This window comes from Schistocerca nitens, chromosome 1 (genome assembly GCF_023898315.1).
Source record: "Schistocerca nitens isolate TAMUIC-IGC-003100 chromosome 1, iqSchNite1.1, whole genome shotgun sequence".
NCBI classification, from domain to species: domain Eukaryota; kingdom Metazoa; phylum Arthropoda; class Insecta; order Orthoptera; family Acrididae; genus Schistocerca; species Schistocerca nitens.
Window position 1 is genome coordinate 432,173,587 of NC_064614.1, and position 23,936 is coordinate 432,197,522.

The following is a 23,936-nucleotide window of genomic DNA, read 5'->3' on the forward strand; positions in this document are numbered from 1 at the left end:
CATTTCAGATTTTTTTGAAGACGTAGCGACAGGAATTCCATCTACTCAGCCACAATAAGACAACTGAGCTCCAATAAATAAGCAGTGGCATTGATGCACAAGTAACTGAAGTAATGTCAAGTCAGAAGATTTGATTGAGACTGTGATCTATGCATAATGTATCTATTTTATAATGAGTTAAAAATGTTACTCCAGGAATTCTTACAATGTGCTTTGAGAGAACTAATCATTCCATCTTATTTTCTGCTAAATCCTATATATTACTTCCTACTTTCCTTCAGGGGAAGCATATAAATTAAAAAAAATGGCTGGTAACTAGATAATAGAACTAGACTGGTTTGTGATTCTACACATTAGCAGAAATGTTACTTTATTCTGTGTGCAGAATCTTTATATTATAGTTTTCTGATTATCAAAGTAATAGTCCAGGGAAATACACGGATGAAACTATTTTCTTGACAGATAAGGAGGGAAATGCTGTAATAGCAAGTTATCAAGAAAATGTCTCTATGACATTACAAGGGCAAGTTTTCACAACAAGGATTACATTTTTAGGATTGAAATAATGCAGCACAGCTCATTTATGGCCTCAGATAACGAAGGAAACCCCATGAAGAAGAAACTGTCCCATTACTGTAGTGATGGTTGTCAGAGTAATTAAAATATCTGCCTATAGCTTCTTATATTTGAAATGTGTATTTTGTGTAATAAAACACCAGTTTTTGTTCAGCTCTTCATTATTGATTAGTACCTGAATTTAACACATTCAACACTATGCATGTGTGCCATACGGGCGCGCACGTTTGGGCCGTATGGACGGCGCCTGTATCCCGTATGGGCGTGCCACTTTTGCATTTGCTGAAATGTGTTTTTCACCGTGCTATATGGCTGGTGGCTGTAAGATAACTGCAGTCTGTGTATCAGTTGTATGAGAAGAATATCTGTCATTATAGCTATCAGTTCTTTGACGACATTTTCACTTGGCGCGCAACCATAAATTTATGCTTATGTATGAGCGTTTTGAGTGAAATTAACGGTAGAGACCTGTGGGAAAGTGAAGTTCTTGACATTTTATTCGGACGACAGAAATTACGAGCCAGAAAGTGTTTCAAGTGACGAATCAGGTAAAGTTTTTATTTATTTATTTATTTTTTTTTTTCCTCTCTCTTTTGGTTACTAATGTACACGGAAAATTTGTAAAGAAAACACACTGTCTTTTCTTTTTCTTTTTATCTAATTTGAATTATGGTTTTCCATTAGAAGAGGAGCTACAAATGTTACAGCAACAAATGCAGCAGTAGGTCTTCCTCAACACAATGCTGACAATTTGGCAGGAGCACAACCTCAGCTTCCAATATTTCAGTTGGAGTCTGCAGCCACTTGTTTGTGAAAAGGGACTGATGTTTACAACTGTTTTTTTAACTTTTTAGTGATGGTGTTAAGTGAAACAAAGACTGAGACAGACAAGCATGTAGGTACAAAAACTGGCAAAATTAAATAAAAAAGAACTCTATGTGGCACAAATGGGATCCAGTACACGAAATATATGTTTTTTTTTTTTTTGCAACTGTTTTGCATATGTGTGTCGTGAAGTTACCAAAGCTTAGTGACTATTGGTCAACTGATCCATTTTTACAAACAGGTGTTGCGAGTCAATTGTTGAGCTGTGATAGGTTTTCCAGTATTATGTTCACGCAGCATGCCAATGATAACTCAACATACATAAAAAAGGAGGAAAACGACGGTCCTCTTGATAAAATTAGACCTGTGTTCAACTTCTTTGTCGACATATGTAGATCCAGTTTCATGTCATACGAAAATTTGACTATAGATGAAGGTATTTGTCCATTTAGTGGACATGGTGGCTTTAGGGTTTACATGAAAAATAAACCCAATAAATATGGCATGAAGCTTTATGTACTTCATAATGCTGCAACAGGCTACATCATGGACTTCGATGTCTACAGAGGATCATCAAGGAGTACTGACAACCGTATTCCAGCATTAGTAGACAGACTGTTCTCCATATTACGGTAAAGGCCGCTGTATTTAATGGGCAGGTATTACATTAATGTTCCTCTGCTGAAGATGATGTGGGAGAAGAATACATTAGCTGTTGAAACTGTAATGAAAAACAGAAAAGGCTTACCAAAACAAAGAATCTGAAGCAAAATGAAATGATATTTTGGAGGAATGGGCCCATTCTACCGCTGTGGAAAAATAAGTGTGATGCACATCGGGTTACCACCAAAGATGTTCCAGTACATTCAAAAGGTGTTATTACAACAATAATGAAACCAGACGTTCTAATTGACTACAATATGAACAAGACTGGTGTAAATCATGGGGATCAGCTGTACAGTTACTACCCATTTGCATGAAAAACAATGAAGCGGTGGAAAAAACTTTTCTTTCATTTTTTTGTAATGTCTCTTCATTTTGTACAGAGACGTCAGTAAACAGAAAATCTCTCTTACGGACCTCATAAAAAATAAAAAGTTAGCTTGAAATTGGTAACAGGAGGCGGCTTCCGATCTTTAGAACCAACACCAAGCACTAGCCTTGACAGAAATTTTGGTTGTCACTTTCCAGAAAAAGTACCTCCCATGCCAACAAAGTAAATACTATGCGTTATTGCAAAGTTTGCTCCAACAAAGGGAAGAAAGACACCAGCAAGTGGATAAGAAAAGAAAGCAGATGGTGGTGCAAAGACAGCAGTGTAGGACTCTGTGTAACTCAGTGCTTTCAGGATTGCCACCTGAAAGTAAATTATGTATAAAATATATGTAATCATTTTATATTGTAAAATATTACATGAAAACCACCTGTGAACCAAATCTTTTTATTACAAACACCAGGAATCATGTTAGGAAATTTAAAAATTTTTCCTTGTGAAGGTTTCTCATGTTGTTGGGAATGTTGGTACACCTCTACCATACAAGCATATATATAAGCTTACAGTTTTCCTAATCTATAAAGTATAGAGTTTCAAATGATGCTAGAAATGCACCTTTGAGAACCTTAGTTATTGTACACTTATCTATTAAAGTAGCTTCAAAATTGCCAGTGCACCTGCACAGTAGAGGTGAGGTGCATACATAGCAGTGTGGAATGTGTTAATTGATAACTAACATGTTCTCTGCAGATCTATAAATACAACAGTTGAAATACAAGAAGATTATACTACATAAGTTACTTGAACACTGGCTTCATACACAAAATTGGGGGATATTTGCCTCTTGAAGCAGAATGGATTCAGTATTATTTGGGAAAAAATATTACATGATAATCAACATGAATACTCTCATCCGGCACATTTGCCATCCATACTGCAAAATACTTCCTACTTTTCCACTGCATGCAGTCATAAGTTTTAGAGAATCTAGTTCCCAGAATACAAAACTTTGTCTACCCTCGCCCTCTCTGTAAGTGGGTCACTCTCATCTTGGGATTTAATTTACCTGCTCTTTCTTTTTAATCTTTCCCCAGCCTATCTTTTTGTCCTGTTGAAACAATTGTTCAGTTGCAGTGGTTAAGTAGTGTGACCCTTTTACTTTTATATGTCTTTTATCCACATCACTACAATTTTTGTCTCCCGAAGGTAAGTGCTACAGGCCAGCAGTTCTGTGTCATAATTTATTAGTTTTCTCAACTGGATTTTAGTTTGGTACAACATGAAATTTTACACACAGCACTTTCAACACTACTCGTACTATCATGATCACATATCTGTAAGACAGTAAAACTTCATTTATACGTTTTTCACTTACATGTTATTCTCACTTATACTTTTTTTTGTGTCCCAGCGAAATATCCAGTGTGCACAAGTTATGATGCAGTGTTTCAGAGTTGGTTGGGGGGGGGGGGGGGGGGAGATTGGTAAGGCCAATATTAGATTATAATAAAATTTGATGGTGTAATAAGGAACTTTGCGTCGCACATGTAACAAAATTTATACAAATATTCAAGACAGATGAAGCACTGTGTAGCTTACAACATCCCGAATACAAAAACAGAATAAAAATTCCTCCTTCAGTACGTTATAAATAGCTTCAAACATTTCTGGTATTATTTTTGTCAATGTGCACTGCAGCATTAGAGCACTATACCGGTACTGTAAACTACAGTAGTCAGAAATCGTAGTCTTTTGCGGATATAGCATTTCTGAGGAGAGTGTTCAGCTTCATAATATGAGGAGCCACATTGTTGAGCACATATTGAAATGTACTCTCCTCCATTCCCAAAGAGATTTTCATGCAACTTTACGTCCTCGACTTGCAGCTCCCGTAACAAAATTTTGTTGTATGTCTTTCGCATCTGAAGTCCACAGCTTCACCCAAGTATGTTTCCTTTCCTTCTGCTTCTCTTGCACGCAACTGCAGACCAGGTATAATTTTACTTATGGCATTGGTAGCATAGTGTGTTGATGTTGGCAACAACCATTCACTGCTGGGAATTCATTTCACCATGAAGTAAATAATTAAATCTGTCCTTGCTCTATGGTTGACAGATTCTTGTATGCGCCCTTGTCAGCTCAGTAAATTAGTTATATTCGTAAAATGAAAATTTCACAACAAAACATTTGCATTATATGAAGATGCACACTACACTGCCGATGCCGTAAGTAAAATTGAACTGCAGAGACTAGTATTAAGTCATTGTCGGCCATTATGAAGGAACTTTGACGAAATATTCGATGACAGTGTAATACCCCATTTTGCACCACATCAAAGATCATTGTCAAAGAAAATCTGATAGTATAATACCGGCCTAAGCTCCATTTATTAACACTGCACTGAGGTTGCCAACTAGAAAACCACAAACCACTTTGTTGCAAGCATCCGAATCCAACTAACACTTAATTTTTAATGTTACAAACTTGAGATTGTTTTATAGATTGACAGATATGCAACAACAGTATAAACTGCAGTAACAAGAGTCGCCACGAAACCCAGATGTTATACAAAGACTGTACAGTTTTGGAAAGTACAGTGTAACATATGAAGCTTACTATTACAGCAATGGTGATAGCCATAGGGAAGGTTGGTAGTATATGTAGCACTCATTTGTTTTCCTGAAATTACACGGCTTCTGCTGAACTAGGGCACAACTGGACAAGAATTGTTGCATGTCACTCAGGAATCATGAAACACATCAGACCTCATACTGTATAGTCTATAGTACCATATTATTGTATTTCTAATTATTTTGAGAACTGGTAACATGAGTGGAAGAAAAAAGAAAAGCATTATTATCACTGAAAAGCTACAAATTTTGAGAGTTGTGAAGGAAAACAGTAATCAAAAGCGAGTGGATATTGCCAAGGAATTAGGAATTTCTGTGTCTACTTTAAATTCTATAGTTGCAAAGGCAAAGGAAATTGAAGATAGTGCATGTGTGTTTGGAATTTCTACTAGTAAGCGGACACGCATTCTGGGCGGGAAATATGACGACATGGAAGATTGTTTGTTGCAGTGGTTCAGGCAACAAAGAGCAGAAGGCATTCCTATAGCGGCCCAGATGGCATTCCTATAGAGGCCCAGTGCTTTGTGAAGCAAATGAATTTGCAGTTTGACTCAGTGTGGAAAATTCCAGTGCTTCATCAGTTTGGCTGCACAAATTTAAGGTAAGACATGGCATCAGCTGTCAGAATGTATGTGTCAAAAGCAAAAGTGTTGATCTGTGCGAGATTGGAAGGAAACCCGTATGAAAGAACTATGTTCCTAAAAACATTTTCAATGCAGATGAGATGGGCTTATTTTACAGTGTAATGCCTGACCCCACAATGGCATTCAAAGGTGAGAACTGACACCAAGGTAAACAACATGTAACACTGCTGTTATGTGCTAACAGTGATGGGAGTGAGAAGCCCCTCCTACTTACAATCAAGAAATTTACCAAGCCCCGTTGTTTTATGAACATTGACACATTTCCCACAAAATACACGTAAACAAGAAATCGTGGATTGGCGAAACAAAAGTTTTCGAACGGTGGCTTCGAAGTGTCGACGCGAAAATGGGTGCAGCAGGCCGGAAGATCTTATTGCTCATAGACAGGTGTGCAACACATCCTCCCCTTACTTCCTATTTGAGAAATATGACCGTGGAATTCTTTCCAGCAAAACTGCACGAGTGAGCTCCAGCCACTTGACCTTGGAGTAATACATAATTTCAAGTTGCATTATCGCAAAATGCTGCAGCATGCCATCAGGTGTGTAAACATTGGGAAAAAAAGGAAGAAATGAAACTAAACATTTTACAGGTAAGATTTTTACTTGCCATTTATTTCATGTTGTGCTACCGGAGCCAAAGAACACCACGAGAAATTATTAATGAATTTGTTTCTTCTGATAGGCAATGCAATAAATTGTAGCTTCATGGCACAGAGTTTCAGACAATACCATTCGTAACTGTTTCCAAAAAGTCGGATTTGGAAGTGAAGTCCATGATCATGGTGGAAATGATAATACTGACGATATTTCACCTAGTGATAAAGAGAGTGCATCATTTGTGGATTACATGAAAGTTTATGAAAACCTCGTCACTACAGAACCTGTGACTGTGGCTGAAATAGTTCAATGTGCATCACGGGATCTGGCCGAGGAAGAAACTGACGATGTGGATGATACAGAAGAGTCTCAGCGTTCCTCAGTGACGGATAAAATAATTAAACAATTTGTGACACGCCACAGTGTTTCTGATGAAACAATGACAGAGTTACACTGCATCAAAGAAAAAAACAAGCCAAAATTACCGACTTTTTTACAAAATGACTTTTCTCCTGTGTAGAGGTTTACATTTTTCTTTATATCCATGTTATGTATGGTACCTAGTAAGCCTATATAACGTTTTGTAGAATGTAACATTTTATTTACTGGATTTTTCATTTGTGTTTACCAATTAATATGATAATCTGCCAGACACTTCACATATATATTTCATACATATGTTTTTCATACTTATACGTTTTTCTTCTGTAGTCCGCTGAAAAACGTATAATTGGCGTTTTACTGTATTGTGTTTACATTGATCCTCTTACTCCCATTTTCAGTCTTCTCGCCCATTGCCTTTTCTATCTTTCCTGGCTTTTGTTCCACTATTTTCTCTCTTCCTTATTTTCTTTCTAATCATTAATTAATTTTTCTGTCTTCAACGTTTTCTCCCCAGCAGTCATTTTATTAACTTTCATCAGTAATATGTTAACTGTTCCATCCTGTATATTTTTTATCTGTGTTACTTATCTACTAACTAACAAGTATTCATCTGGCTAATCAGTTGCTCTCTCATTTACACAGCATTATCAATAGTTTCGCTTCAGCTGACTGTACCTACAACTCCACAGAAGAAACCTCCAATTCATAGCACTGAATCTCATGTTGCTGTAGCAACACATCATCTCATCATCATTTTTATCATTAAATGTTCTTTGCAATCTACACTTCTGAGTTTTGCTGATGCATATGGTGAAATCAATAACAAGTTGCTTTAGCTGTTAACCAAGTAACAGCACCCTCTGCCAGACACTTCACTGTAGTTTGCAGAGTACAGATGTAGATGTAAAGTATACAAAAGTTAGTTTATATACATCTACGACCAAATGTAAACAGTTAAAACTTCAAACTACTAGCCAGCAGTAGGCTGATGAACAAAAAGGGAAGAAAGTAAGATGAGAGTGAACATGCCACTGCTGCCACCAATGTCAAGTGAGATGGAGCACAAGCTGAAGTAGGATAAGGATGAGGTAAGATGTGCCTTGGCCTTTCCATAGGAACTGTCTTGGCATTAGCTTTGAAGAAAACAAGGAAACCATAAAAGAAACCTAAATGTAGATAAACAGACAGAAATTTGGATCCTACTCTTCCCAAATAAAGGATTATTCATAATTACTACCAGGATTTAAAAGATGATTATGCAAAAACTTCAAAACATACAGAAAGTAGACTCTGGATGGAGTATTCGAAAGAAAACCAAATAATGTTCTAATTTAGAGTCACAAAACAGAAGAATATTGAATAGTAATTTGCAAGAATAGAATGTCATCCAAGACTGAAACATTCATAGCATGATTTTGTTATTTTAACCGAATGATGCCTTTCGACAAAGGATTTAATAAAGTGATAGTGGCATCTCAATCCACTGTGCTCAATGAACTTCACCCAACCAGTCATCAAATAATGCTAATGATGACACAGTTCATTACTGGAAGGAGATAAGTAAATTATCATTGAAGTGAGCAATGAAGAGAAACCTCACAATAGGAGACTTGTGTTTCAGATGATGACTTCATCAGAATCTTCGGAGATGGATGATGCATCAGAATTACAGTAAATTGTGAGTGTCCAGCATTCCAGTCCCTCATTATGCTAAAAACAACATTGAGAGGGTATGATAATTTGTGAACAATAAACTGTAAATATGTGTGACTTTTAGATACCATAAGCCATGTGCTATGCTAAACAACAAATGCTAAGAGTGAAGATACTGCCATGAATCTTGAGTCTAGAAATGATAAACAATTTTTGTTAAATTCTAATAGTAATTTGCTCGAGGAACTGGTATTCAGCTCAATTATGGGGGTTACCACACCAGTGATTAGCCATGAACAGTTGGACTATGTGAATTTTTTGAGAACATGAATAACACTATTAAACAACAATCTAAAACATAAATTGATGATCTTAAACACATTAAATTGTTTGGAGTATGGAGTCAAAAACAATACTTGAAAAACACTCAGAAAGTTGCAGAAGGGGCTTATCAATATGGTCGTGGGAAAACGAAATGGATTACTGACGAAGTTATGACAGAACAATCCAATCTCAACTCAGAAGATGGCACATTAAAATCTAAGCAAGATAAAGATCGTGTGTACAACAATATTGCACTCAATCAGGTGGAAGACAAAATCACTGATCACAGTGTGGATATCGCTGACTGACTCTTCACACCATGGACACTTGCACATTAAAATAGTAGTTGGTGCACAGGAACAATACAGGGATGTGACCACTAAATTGAACACAAGCAACAACCCACTTTGGGACAGACATATGTTGGAAGGAAAAAATTAATCATACAGTAAACCACCTTTTTAACAAATCTCTGAGCACCAAAATATTTTTCCTTGAATAGGAGATGCTGAGTCGCTATATGGTGAGTTGAAACTTCATAATATTGTTACATTCCATCCAGGATTTTCCATTGTTTGATTTCCTTAAATAGGGGTTTTCCTTGAATGGGGGTTTTGCCAGAGTACGTGGAAAAAGCAAAGCAGAATCATAATTCAAGCACGTTTACTTGCTATAAAATTACAAAACTGACAATATCCTGTGCTACAAATTTAAAAGCAGTCTCCAGCATATTGTAGTGAAAGAAGTTAGTGTTCCAGTTACATACTGGCCATTAAAATTGCTACACCACGAAGATGACGTGTTACAGGTGCGAAATTTAACCGACAGGAAGAAGATGCTGTGATATGCAAATGATTAGCTTTTCAGAGCATTCACACAAGGGTTGGCGCCGGTGGCATCACCTACAACGTGCTGACATGATGAAAGTTTCAAACAGATTTCTCATACGCAACCACCAATTGACTGGTGTTACCTGGTAAAACGTTGTGATGCCTTGTGTAAGGAGGTGAAATGTGTACCGTCATGTTTCCGACTTTGATAAAGGTCGGATTGTAGCCTATCGCAATTGTGGTTTATTGTATCACGACATTGCTGCTCGCGTTGGTTGAGATCCAATGACTGTTAGCATGATATGGAATCTGTGGGTTCCGGAGGGTAATACAAAACGCCGTGCTGGATCCCAACGGCCTTGTATCACTAGCAGTCGAGATGACAGGCATCTTATCCGCATGGCTGGAACGGTTCGTGCAGCCATGTCACGATCCCTGAGTCAACAGATGAGGACGTTTGCAAGGCAACAACCATCTGCACGAACAGTTCGACGACGTTTGCAGCAGCATGGACTATCAGCTCTGAGACCATGGCTGGGGTTACCCTTGACGCTGCATCACAGACAGGAGCGCCTGCGATGGTGCACTCAACGATGAACCTGGGTGCACGAATGGCAAAATGTCATTTTTTCGGATAAATCCAGGTTCCGTTTACAGCATCATGATGGTCGCATCCGTGTTTGTCGTCATCGCGGTGAACGCACATTGGAAGCGTGTATTCGTCATCGCCATACTGGCATATCACCTGGCGTGATGGTATGGGGTGCCATTGGTTACACGTCTCGGTCACCTCTTGTTCGCAATGACGGCACTTTGAACAGTGGACGTTACATTTCAAATGTGTTACGACCCATGGCTCTAACCTTCATTTCAGCTCTGTGAAACCCTACATTTCAGTAGGATAATGCACGACCACATGTTGCAGGTCCTGTGTGGGCCTTTCTGGATACAGAAGATGTTCGACTGCTGCCCTGGCCAGCACATTCTCCAGATCTCTCACCAATTGAAAACATCTGGTCAATGGCGGCCGAGCAACTGGCTTGTCACAATACACCAGTCACTACTCTTGATGATCTGTGGTATCGTGTTGAAGCTGCATGGGCAGCTGTAGCTGTACACACCATCCAAGCTCTGTTTGACTCAATGCCCAGGCGTATCAAGGCCGTTATTACGGCCAGAGGTCGTTGTTCTGGGTACTGATTTCTCAGGATCTACACACCCAAATTGCGTGAAAATGTAATCACATGTCAGTTCTAGTATAATATATTTGTCCAATAAATACCCATTTATCATCTGCATTTCTTCTTGGTGTAGCAATTTTAATGGCCAGTAGTGTAGTAGTTGCAAATTAGAACTTATTCATTTACATTAAAAGAGGAAAAGAAATTACTGACAACCAATTCCTTGCACAGCAGCAGTAAAACTTGACGCAACATCCTCCTTTATTCCTTCTTCTTTCTCAATCACCACCAGCTTCTACGTATGTTCCTTCATAAGCCTTTCACCTGCATCAATCTCAGGTACAGTATGGAAGTCAAGACATCGTGACAACAATGTCCTGGAATCTTGCATTTTCAGAAGTATCTCTTCTGGAACAATGTCATCTTCGGTTGCAACTGATGTGCCACAGCCACCCTTTGTGAAACAATTTAACACACTCTGTTGTGTTACAGGGTTCCAGGCAGCAACAAACATATGCATAAGAAACTTCCTGGCAGATTAAAACTGTGTGCCAGACCGAGACTCGAACTCGGGACCTTTGCCTTCTGCGGGCAAGTGCTCTGCAAGGTTCACAGGAGAGCTTCTGTAAAGTTTGGAACGTAGGTGGCGAGGTACTGGCAGAAATAGAGCTGTGAGGAAGGGGCGTGAGTCATGCTTGGATAGCTCAGTTGGTAGAGCACTTGCCCACGAAAGGCAAAGGTCCCGAGTTTGAGTCTTGGTCCGGCACACAGTTTTAATCTGCCAGGAAGTTTCATATCAGCGCACATTCTGCTGCAGAGTGCAAGTATCATTCTGGAAACATATGCATAGCCTGTACAAGTCAGTCTCATCACTACCTTCCTCTCAAAGAATGAAATTGGCTTCTGCACAACTGCTGCTCTACATTTGGCTTTAACAGAGTTATTATGCCTAGGACCAGAGGCTACAGATGAGTCGTGCAGTTCGGAGGAAGAATGGCATCCCTCTGAAATTGTTTTTCGCTGAGATGTAGATGGCATAGGTTAACAGTTAAGTTCAATTCCTTCCTGCTGCACTCATCTTGGCATCTAAATGTCTGGAAGTTGTAAATATTTCTGACGTTTCGAGGGTCTGCTGTTGTACTCTTAAGTTCAAATCAGTGTTTTTCTGTTTTGGAAACACTTGGGAATTAATAGTGGGGGAAACTTTTCACTTCCATCACTATTTATGCAACATAGCATCATCACCTGTTCTTTACTTTTTTTACCTCTGTGGCATTTTTTTCCGTAACAGAACATAATTTTTGCAGGAAGTAAATTATAAAAGATGCAAATTTCATCACCTTTGAAAATGTATCTGGACTCAAAGCCCAGTATTAATTGTGGCATTGCAATGTTCTTCCAATAATTTATGCTTTCTATGATCAAGAGCTCAGATGGCAACCCAGTTCTAAGCAAAGAAGGGAAGGCAGAAAGGTGGAAGGAGTATATAGAGGGTTTATACAAGGGCGATGTACTTGAGGACAATATTATGGAAATGGAAGAGGATGTAGATGAAGATGAAATGGGAGATAAGATACTGCGTGAAGAGTTTGACAGAGCACTGAAAGACCTGAGTCGAAACAAGGCCCCGGGAGTAGACAACATTCCATTAGAACTACTGATGGCCTTGGGAGAGCCAGTCATGACAAAACTCTACCATCTGGTGAACAAGATGTATGAGACAGGCGAAATACCCACAGACTTCAAGAAGAATATAATAATTCCAATACCAAAGAAAGCAGGTGTTGACAGATGTGAAAATTACCGAACTATCAGTTTAATAAGTCACAGCTGCAAAATACTAACGCGAATTCTTCACAGACGAATGGAAAAACTGGTAGAAGCGGACCTCGGGGAAGATCAGTTTGGATTCCGTAGAAATGTTGGAACACGTGAGGCAATACTAACCTTACGACTTATCTTAGAAGAAAGATTAAGAAAAGGCAAACCTACATTTCTAGCATTTGTAGACTTAGAGAAAGCTGTTGACAACGTTAACGGGAATACTCTCTTTCAAATTCTGAAGGTGGCAGGGGTAAAATACAGGGAGCGAAAGGCTATTTACGATTTGTACAGAAACCAGATGGCAGTTATAAGAGTCGAGGGGCATGAAAGGGAAGCAGTGGTTGGGAAAGGAGCGAGAGAGGGTTGTAGCCTCTCCCCGATGTTATTCAATCTCTATATTGAGCAAGCAGTAAAGGAAACAAAAGAAAAATTCGGAGTAGGTATTAAAATTCATGGAGAAGAAGTAAAAACTTTGAGGTTCGCCGATGACATTGTAATTCTGTCAGAGACAGCAAAGGACTTGGAAGAGCAGTTGAACAGAATGGACAGTGTCTTGAAAGGAGGATATAAGATGAACATCAACAAAAGCAAAACGAGGATAATGGAATGTAGTCAAATTAAATCGGGTGATGCTGAGGGGATTAGATTAGGAAATGAGACACTTAAAGTAGTAAAGGAGTTTTGCTATTTAGGGAGTAAAATAACTGATGATGGTCGAAGTAGAGAGGATATAAAATGTAGACTGGCAATGGCAAGGAAATCGTTTCTGAAGAAGAGAAATTTGTTAACATCGAGTATAGATTTAAGTGTCAGGAAGTCGTTTCTGAAAGTATTTGTATGGAGTGTAGCCATGTATGGAAGTGAAACATGGACGATAACCAGTTTGGACAAGAAGAGAATAGAAGCTTTCGAAATGTGGTGCTACAGAAGAATGCTGAAGATAAGGTGGGTAGATCACGTAACTAATGAGGAGGTATTGAATAGGATTGGGGAGAAGAGAAGTTTGTGGCACAACTTGACTAGAAGAAGGGATCGGTTGGTAGGACATGTTTTGAGGCATCAAGGGATCACAAATTTAGCATTGGAGGGCATCGTGGAGGGTAAAAATCGTAGAGGGAGACCAAGAGATGAATACACTAAGCAGATTCAGAAGGATGTAGGTTGCAGTAGGTACTGGGAGATGAAGAAGCTTGCACAGGATAGAGTAGCATGGAGAGCTGCATCAAACCAGTCTCAGGACTGAAGACCACAACAACAACAACATGATCAGAGCCTCACTTTCTCCATTTACACTTTAAAACAGAGGATTATGATGTTTTTTAAAACAATTCAACCAGCCATCTAATGCACTGACATTTTCAATGTCTTATCTTCAGAGCAATTTTATGAACCTCTTCTTCTGTATGTTTCCTTGTATAAGAATTCTTTTACTTGTCAGTCATTGAAACTACACTAGAAGAATATCTTCCACATAACTGATATGGAAAACATGGATGATAAGTAGTTTGGACAAGAAGAGAATAGAAGCTTTCAAAATGTGGTGCTACAGAAGAATGCTGAAGATTAGATGGGTAGATCATATAACTAATGAGGAACTGTGAGATGAAGAAGCTTGCACAGGATAGAGTAGCATGGAGAGCTGCATCAAACCAGTTCAAATGGCTCTGAGCACTATGGGACTCAACTGCTGAGGTCATTAGTCCCCTAGAACTTAGAACTAGTTAAACCTAACTAACCTAAGGACATCACAAACATCCATGCCCGAGGCAGGATTCGAACCTGCGACCGTAGCGGTCTTGCGGTTCCAGACTGCAGCGCCTTTAACCGCACGGCCACTTCGGCCGGCTATCAAACCAGTCTCAGGACTGAAGTCCACCACAACAACAACAACAACAACTGATATGGACACACCAATTTCCCTCCATTTCGGATCTGTAGGAACCGTTAGCTTCGGCATTTGAGAACACTTTCTGATTTTTGAATATGTTGCACATGTAGACAGCACATATCATATTTCGTTGCCATGTCGGAAATATTTATGTTCATAATGTCATCGATGTTGCAGAGGATCGTTAGCTCTATCTGAACTGTAAGCTTTCAATGTTTGCAGACCATAAATCCCACAATGAAAAATTAATAACTTCAACAATTCAGTAAGCAAAACAATTACTTGTTTCACACTTCGTAGACACAGTGACTGTGGGATCACATCACATGACATAAGTTGCATGGAAATTGATTTCCAATTCTATCGATGCAATCAGACGATATCACTACAAGGGAATTCGAGTTAGTGACTACGTGCTGACTGGTTGAATCAATTAATGTTACGCAACAATAAACACGACCCGTGGAAAGAAACCACAAACTCACTTGATCATGTTAGGAATTATGTAAAAACTGGGTTTCACTTTAAAAAATGTTTCATGTTTATTCCTTAAAAGCAGACTTTCTTAAAACAGGGAGAAATAAAATTGTACTTGGAGGAGTTTTGCTGGGGCCAATGGAAATTTTTGTTAAATGCAGGGTTTCCTTAATTTGGGATTTTACTGTGTGGTACAAGAGAATTGTCATGGTCAGTGGCGGCTGTTGTGTAAGAGCACCACGAGTGCACCTCCGGTTGTGCACATTTTAAGGAGCTTTTCCGCATGCGCAACTCACACGACATAATTGCCGTATGGGCCAAATTCACATGGGTTTGATAAACAATGTGCACAGCTCACGACATCTAGCCCTTGCAGTGGCATCATGTTATAGCACACTATGGCAGACTTTTATCCCCACTGGCTCAGCATAAATTCTGCTAGATGATAGCGACTCCTCAGTCATGATAGTAAACCTATTTTGTGACTTTCTGGATGAACATGAACTGTGTTGAATCTGTTTTAAATGCTGACAGCAGAGTAAAGATGTGAGGGCAGGTCATAAGTCATGTTTGGATAGCTCAGTCGCTAGAGTACTTGCCCATGAAAGGCAAAGGTCCCAAGTTTAAGTCTCGGTCCAGCACACAGCTTTAATCTGCCAGTAAGTTTCATGTCAGTGCACAGTCCGCTGCATGTTGAAGATCTCATTTTCGGAACAGAAAGATAAATTACCACGAAAAGTTAGCCACAAAGGAACTAGGGCCTCCAAGAATAAAAGTTTTTTCCATCACTGGCCACTACTTTCTCCCACCTTTTGGGCAGTGTACGAATACCGCGTCCAAAAAATTGTTCATCTTTCCAAGTATGTTTTGACCTCTTTTGCAACATGGGGTCGAGCATTGTAGTGCTGCAAAATCACTTTGTCGTGCCTCTTGCTGTATTGTGGCTGTTTGTCTTTTAATGCTCTGCTCAAACACATTAATTGCATTCGATAATGAGCCCGTGATTGTTTCACTTGGTTTTAACACCTCATAGTACATGATGCCGAGCTGGTCCCACTAAATGCAGAACATGATCTTGGAGCCGTGAATATTCGGTTTGCCGGTCGACATGGAAGCATGGCCAGGATATCCCCATGATTTTTTGCGTTTAGGGTTATTGTAATGAAGCCATTTTTGTCCCCGGTCACAATGCAATGCAGAAATCCCTTCCATTTTTGCTTCTGAAGCAACTGTTCACAAACAACACACAAACACTGTTCAACCTCTCTTGGTTTCAGCTCACACGGGACCCAAGTTCCTTCTTTCTGAATCATGCCCATAGCCTTGAGACATTTTGAAATGGTTTGCTGTGTTACTCCCACTAACCGTGCCAATTCTTCTTGAGTTTGACGCTCGAGTCTTCTCTCACGAATGTCTCAAAATCTGCATCTTCGAAAACATTCTCTCTTTCACCACTGTACCAGTCTACGACGTTAAAATCACCGTTCTTGAAGTGTTGAGACCACTCACAACACATTCTTTCACTAGTAGCATCCTTACCATACGCACTTGAGAGCATTCGATGAGACTCTGCTTCTGTTTTCTTTGTACTTAAACAAAACAGTAACATCTCCCGCAAATGACGAGAATTAGGCTCGTAAACTGACATTTTTAATCAAGAACAACTTTATGATGCATACACAATTCGACTAATGTTTGAATGAGGTTATGTTGACTGAGGTCCCAGCTAACTGCCTGACGCCTGTGATCTGTTTCTGTCGACCGCTACTTACCGTTGTCACCACCTATCAGCAAACTGCGGAAGCAAAGTCGTACACCTTTTACATCTCTTGGGGGGATCTTTAACATTTGTCCAAAAATATAGAAAAGCACAAAAACTCCCACTTACAGAAAAATGCGAAATAGAGAGTTGCAAAAGCTTACATGTTTTTATTCTTGCCCTAAACTGTACTTAATTATGCACAAAACAACAAAATTCTACACAAAAAATTCCTTTTTTTGTCAGATAAGTTATGCATGATATTATTATTATTATTGTTGTTGTTGTTGGCAGTGGATGTAGTTGTCTAAATTTGTTGGTAAGCATAGCTGTTAAACAGCAGATGCTATTAATTTCACACTCTCACATTTATCTGAATCTAAAAATTTGTGAACACCCAGAATGTGTACTCACAATCCGCCACTGGTCATGGTATGCTGAGTGCAATGTCAAACTTGATTGTTGATACCAGTCGAATTAAGGGAATTAGATTAGGAAATGAGACGCTTAAAATAGTAAAGGAGTTTTGCTATTTGGGGAGCAAAATAACTGATGATGGTCGAAGTAGAGAGGATATAAAATGTAGACTGGCAATGGCAAGAGATGCGTTTCTAAAGAAGAAAAATTTGTTAACATCGAGTATTGATTTAAGTGTCAGGAAGTCGTTTCTGAAAGTATTTGTATGGAGTGTAGCCATGTATGGAAGTGAAACATGGACGATAAATAGTTTAGACAGGAAGAGAATAGAAGCTTTCGAAATGTGGTGCTACAGAAGAATGCTGAAGATTAGATGGGTAGATCACATAACTAAGGAGTAGGTGTTGAATAGGATTGGGGAGAAGAGAAGTTTGTGGCACAACTTGACTAGAAGAAGGGATCGGTTGGTAGGACATGTTCTGAGGCATCAAGGGTTCACCAATTTAGTACTGGAGGGCAGCGGAGAGGGTAAAAATCGTAGAGGGAGACCAAGAGATGAATACACTAAGCAGATTCAGAAGGATGTAGGTTGCAGTAGGTACTGGGAGATGAAGAAGCTTGCACAGGATAGAGTAGGATGGAGAGATATCAAACCAGTCTCAGGACTTTAGACCACAACAACAACGTCAGAAGATAATGAAAGTAAGCAAAGTCTAATGAAATCTGCAATAGAAACTGGCAGTAGCCAGAAACTTTGACTTTAATTATTGCATAAGATAATTAGTTTCGAGTATTTAAAATAATTTACAGGAAAATCAGATTGTGTAACCTTAAAAATAATGTCTCTCTATGGGATTATACTGATAAGCTCACAAAGTTGTACACATCACAAACTACAGCACTAACTTCAATTAACTGTAACTTTTAATTAACAGTGCTCGAACGTCTAATGAAACCTAATTACTAGATTGAATCATAACACTAGAAATGAGAACCTGAATAATGAATTTAAGCAACATTAAGTCTAAACAGAGTCTTGAGATTTTAAAATAAGTGCGACAAACTGACCAGTAAATGTGCTGCAAATTAGGAAAAAAGTTGGTTATTTTTGGGAGTAGAAAAACATATAAGATGGAAAGAATCCACCTGATTTGTCACAATCCTGACTGACTCGTTCCGCTGTTACTGCCTCCTGACCAACTTGTTCTGCTGTTACTGTTTGTCTACTGACATCAACATACCCCCCACAACTTTTTATACTGGCAGGTCAGATAGTGTACATAGTGTAATAGTACCTTTTTAAGTCACATGTAATCTTGACATCATGGCTTTGATAAAGTGTAGTGACTCACATTGCACCATGGCAATAAATAATTCTAGCATCCCTAAAAATTAAAAAATAATTCCGCAGATTTATAGAATCCTAGATCCATATTACTGTCGTGCCAGGTGTACTCAGCCTGTGCAAGGTATTCTGCAAGAGGGACACAGCAAATACAAGATGAAGGGTGAGTGGACAGAACTTTGATGATGTGTTGATGTTCTACCATGACTCCCACTTGAAATGTTGCGCTGTAATAACCAGTCCACATTTTCATGTCTTCTAAAGCAATTTACAGTGAAGATGACAATGTAAGGTTGCTGCTGATGCATTTCAGCTGGTATGAAAACAAATGCAACCTCTGTGTGGTGCAACATTGTGTCGTTATGCATGTCCGGTCTCAAATGAGTTTTACAGCTGCTTGGTTTTGAGAACATGCTAGTTTGGTAGTCATTAAAGTGTGTCTATAAATGTTGTTGGTGCAAACACCCGGTCAGAGGAAGTATTTGAAACAAAGCCATGTAGTGTACTGAATTTTACAGTTGGATGTCTGAAGATTATTGATCAGTAATTTATAAGTAGGGAATGTCATCCAGGATTGACACACATTCATGGAAGTTGAACATTTATTCAAATCTCATGGTATGCTTTTATTACAATAATATAATTAACAGTATATAATAATATTATACCGTAACACCTTTTGACAAAGGATTTAATGAACTAATAGTAGCATCTTAATCCATTGTGCTCAGTGAACTTCACCCAACTTATCCTAAGATAATACTAATGATGTAACAAGGAGAGGAGAGAGCAACAAAGAGGAACCTCACAGATTCACTGACATTGCTGCTGCTGCTGTGAGAGCAGCCCACTTTGAAATATATTCATTGGGTTGCCTAACTGCAGACATGTACTAATGTGATGTGACAATACGGAGCAATTGTTGTAGGAAAGTTCCTGTAGAATGTGAGTAGTTTAGGATTAAAGGAGAGCACTCACCGAAAAAGCAGTAGTGTTGAGTCGTCAATATGCACACACAAAAGAAAGAAAACTCACTAGCTTTCAGACTTGCCCTTTGACAAACTAGAGTACACGTACACACACACACACACACACACACACACACACACACACACACACACACAGAGTCGCCTATGCCCCTACATGGTGCCATTAGACTGACAGTGCCAATGCTATTTTGCAGCAGGTGGGCTGGTTTTGGTGGGGATAGTGTCAGGTGGGGTGGATAGAGGGAGAAGGAAGCAGGAGGTAAAGAGAGGGATTGGGGGTGAGTGGTTATTAGCTCAGAGTGAAGCCAGTTCACTGGCTATGAATGCAGGAGGGAGTGGTGGCAGGCTACATGGGAACATAAATTGGGAGGGGATTACAGAGCAGAAGAAGGGGAAACTGTCAGGTGGAAGGTGTGGGGATAGTGAGTAACCTAAGATTCAGGCCATTACGACTATGGAAGGGTTGTGTGTTGTAAGGATCATTTCCATCTGCATAGTTCAGAGAAGCACGTGATGGAGAGAAGGTTCCAGATGGCTCGGGTACTAATGACATAACAATCCATTATTGACAAGGAGACGAGTGAGTGAAGTGAGCAACAAAGCTGAACCTCACAGCGTTGTTGAAGTTGCTGCTGCGAGGGCACTCGACTTTGAAATCTGTTCATTGGGTTGCCTCAGACATGACCTGCGGAAGGCTGGTGAGGCCATGTTGGAAGTACGGAATTCCTGGAAGCAGATGGGGTGGTGGTTGGATGGGAGGTTGTGTGTGTGTGTGTGTGTGTGTGTGTGTGTGTGTGTGTGACGGTTAGATGGTGGTATGAACTGGAAGCGGCAGGATTCAGTATCGGTCTTAGGTTGGAGGGATTGGTGGCAAAGTAGTGTAGGAATTGGGAGAAGGGGAGTAGGTCTTCGGCAAATCGAACATAGTTAAATTTCAAGGTACGGCCAGAAGTTAGGCCTTTGGAGAGGACTGAAACATCTGTGGGACTGAGGTTTTTGGTGAACAGGTTAACAACAGTGTTTTGGGTTACCTTGGGTGCTGGGTTTTGTGGGGTGCTGGGAGTGAGTTTTGGAGGGTGTGATAAACTGAAGAGGTTCACACCAACATCCAACCATGACCTTCCCCCTCTCCCACCGAACCACCCCCTAGTCAGCTTCCAAGAATTCCTTACTACCAATCTGGCCTCACCGTCCTTGCCCAGGTCCCTTCCTAAGATCAATCTTTTGACAAAAGAAAAGACTGGCATACAAAATCTGAAAACAGATCCAGACCTTATCATTGTACCTGCAAAAAATGGCTCCATCACTGTTGTACTGAGTCACAGTGACTACCTGATGGAAGGCCTCTACCAACTGTCTGACTGCTCCACCTACAAGCTCTTCCAGAGTGATCTCATCCGTGAAGTCCAACGTGACCTCAAATCCCTACTGAAATCCATTGGCCCTTCCCAGAACCTCTCATCTGAGTGCATCTCACTCCACAAACACACCTTCTACATGCTCCCCAAACTAAACAAAACCAATTCTAAACACCCCATTATAGCTGGCTTTTGTGCTACCACTGAAAAAATTTCCACTCTTGTTGACCAACACCTCCAACCAATTGCCCAAAACCTAGCCTCCCACATCCTTCCTTCAACGACTCTCCACCATCCCCACATCTTTACCTCCTGGATCCCTACTCGTCACTGCTGATGCCTCGTCCCTATACACCATCTCATTTGCTCAAGCTCTTACCAATATTGAACAATATCTCTCCCAAAGTCCTTCAAACTCCAAACCCACTACCTCATTCCTTATACACCTTACCAAATATATCCTGTCCCACAACTATCAAACAATGGAAAATAGTTGCTACTCATCATATAGCGGAAATGCTGAGTTGTGATAGGCACAACAAAAAGATTCACACAATTATAGCTTTCAGCCATTAAGGCCTTTGTCAGCAGTAGACACACACGCACACTCACACTAACGCAACTTGCACACACGTCTGTGGTCTCAGAGAACTGAAACCACACTGCGAGCAGCAGCACCAGTGCATGATGGGAGTGGCGACTGGGTGGGGGTAAGGAGGAGGCTGGGGCGGGGAGGAGACGGATAGTATGGTGGGAGTGGCAGACAGTGAAGTATTGCAGTTTAGATGGAGGGATTCCGTAAACAGCGATCGTGTGAGACCCAACTCGCTTTATTTGTTCACGAGACCCAGAAAATATTAGATACCGGCTCCCAGGTAGATGCTATTTTTCTTGACTTCCAGCAGGCATTCGATACAGTTCCGCACTGTCGCCTGATAAACAAAGTAAGAGCCTACGGAATATCAGACCAGCTGTGTGGCTGGATTGAAGAGTTTTTAGCAAACAGAACACAGCATGTTGTTATCAATGGAGAGACGTCTACAGACATTAAAGTAACCTCTGGCGTGCCACAGGGGAGTGTTATGGGACCATTGCTTTTCACAATATATATAAATGACCTAGTAGATAGTGTCGGAAGTTCCATGCGGCTTTTTGCGGATGATGCTGTAGTATACAGAGAAGTTGCAGCGTTAGACAATTGTAGCGAAATGCAGGAAGATCTGCTGCGGATAGGCACTTGGTGCAGGGAGTGGCAACTGTCCCTTAACATAGACAAATGTAATGTATTGCGAATACATAGAAAGAAGGATCCTTTATTGTATGATTATATGATATCGGAACAAACACTGGTAGCAGTTACTTCTGTAAAATATCTGGGAGTATGCGTGCGGAACGATTTGAAGTGGAATGATCATATAAAATTAATTGTCGGTAAGGCGGGTACCAGGTTGAGATTCATTGGGAGAGTGCTTAGAAAATGTAGTCCATCAACAAAGGAGGTGGCTTACAAAACACTCGTTCGACCTATACTTGAGTATTGCTCATCAGTGTGGGATCCGTACCAGATCGGGTTGACGGAGGAGATAGAGAAGATCCAAAGAAGAGCGGCGCGTTTCGTCACAGGGTTATTTGGTAACCGTGATAGCGTTACGGAGATATTTAATAAACTCAAGTGGCAGACTCTGCAAGAGAGGCGCTCTGCATCGCGGTGTAGCTTGTTGTCCAGGTTTCGAGAGGGTGCGTTTCTGGATGAGGTATCGAATATATTGCTTCCTCCTACTTATACCTCCCGAGGAGATCACGAATGTAAAATTAGAGAGATTCGAGCGCACACGGAGGCTTTCCAGCAGTTGTTCTTTCCGCGAACCGTACGCGACTGGAACAGAAAAGGGAGGTAATGACAGTGGCACGTAAAGTGCCCTCCGCCACACACCGTTGGGTGGCTTGCGGAGTATAAATGTAGATGTAGATGTAGAGAAGATGCAGAGGGGGGAAGGGGTAAGTAGCGGAAAGGAGAGAAATAAAAACAAATTAAAAGATTGGGTGTGGCGGTGAAATGACGGCTGTGTAGTGCTGGAATGGGAACAGGGAGGGGGCTGGATGTGTGAGGACAGTGATTAACGAAGGTTGAGTCCAGGAGGGTTACGGGAACATAGAATGTATTGCAGGGAAAGTTCCCAGCTGCGCAGTTCAGAAAAGCTGGTGTTGGTGGGAAGGATCCATATGGCACAGGCTGTGAAGCTGTCATTGAGATGACGAATATCATGTTTGGCAGCGTGTTCAGCAACAGGGTGGTCCACTTGTTTTTTGGCCACAGTTTGTCAGTGTCCATTCATGCGGACAGACAGCTTGTTGGTTGTCATGCCTATATAGAATGCAGCACAGTGGTTGCAGCTTAGCTTGTAAATCACATGACTGGTTTCACAGATAGCCCTGCCTTTGATGGGATAGGTGATGTTAGTGACCTGACTGGAGTAGGTGGTGGTAGGAGGATGGATGGGACAGGTCTTGCATCTAGGTCTATTACAGAGGTATGAGCCATGAGGTAAGGAATTGGGAGCAGGGGTTGTGAAGGACGGACGAGTATATTGTGTAGGTTTGGTGGACAGTGGAATACCACGGTAGGAGGGGTGGGAAGGACAGTGGGCAGGACATTTCTCATTTCAGGGCACAACGATAGGTAATGGAAACCCTGGCGGAGAATGTAATTCAGCTGCTCCAGTCCCAGATGGTATTGAGTTACAAGGGGAATGATCCTCTGTGGCAAGACTGTGGGACTTTGGGAGGTGGTGGAAGACTGGAAAGATAAGGCACGGGAGATTTGTTTTTGTACAAGGGTGGGAGGATAATTATGTCAGTGAAAGCTTCAGTGAGACCCTCAGTATATTTAGAGAGGGACTGCTTGTCACTGCAGATGCAATGACCATGGGTGGCTAGGCTGTATGGAAGGGACTTCTTGGTATGGAATGGGTGGCAGCTGTTGAAGTGGAGGCATAGCTGGTGGTTAGTAGGTTTGATATTGACAGAAGTACAGATGTAGCCATTTCTGAGGTGAAGGTCAACATCTGGGAAGGTGGCTTGTTGGGTTGAGTAGGACCAGGTGAAGCAAATGGGGGAGAAGTTATTGAGGTTCTGGAGGAATGTGAATAAGGTGTCCTCACCTTCAGAATGTGAATAAGATGTCTTCACCTTCAATCAAGATAGCAAACATGTCATCAATGAATCAGAACCAGGTGAGG

General features: G+C 40.5%; 2 protein-coding genes across 5 annotated transcripts in view; one reads left to right on the top strand and one right to left on the bottom strand.

The window, feature by feature from the left end:
• Positions 1–5,620, top strand: part of LOC126251089 (tRNA wybutosine-synthesizing protein 3 homolog) — a 70,014-nt gene extending 64,394 nt beyond the window's left edge. For 2 of the 3 annotated variants that reach the window (XM_049951611.1, XM_049951613.1), the window contains one exon: positions 9–683. Coding sequence is in view for 2 of the 3 variants with exons in the window: in XM_049951613.1 (XP_049807570.1) it covers positions 9–26 (18 nt within the window). In the remaining variant the exon portion in view is untranslated. Of the gene's footprint in view, positions 1–8; positions 684–5,475 lie in introns of those variants that run through there. The other variant, XM_049951612.1, reaches the window with a different exon arrangement.
• Positions 1–23,936, bottom strand: part of LOC126251063 (uncharacterized) — a 51,791-nt gene that overhangs the window by 7,372 nt on the left and 20,483 nt on the right. The window lies entirely within an intron of this gene.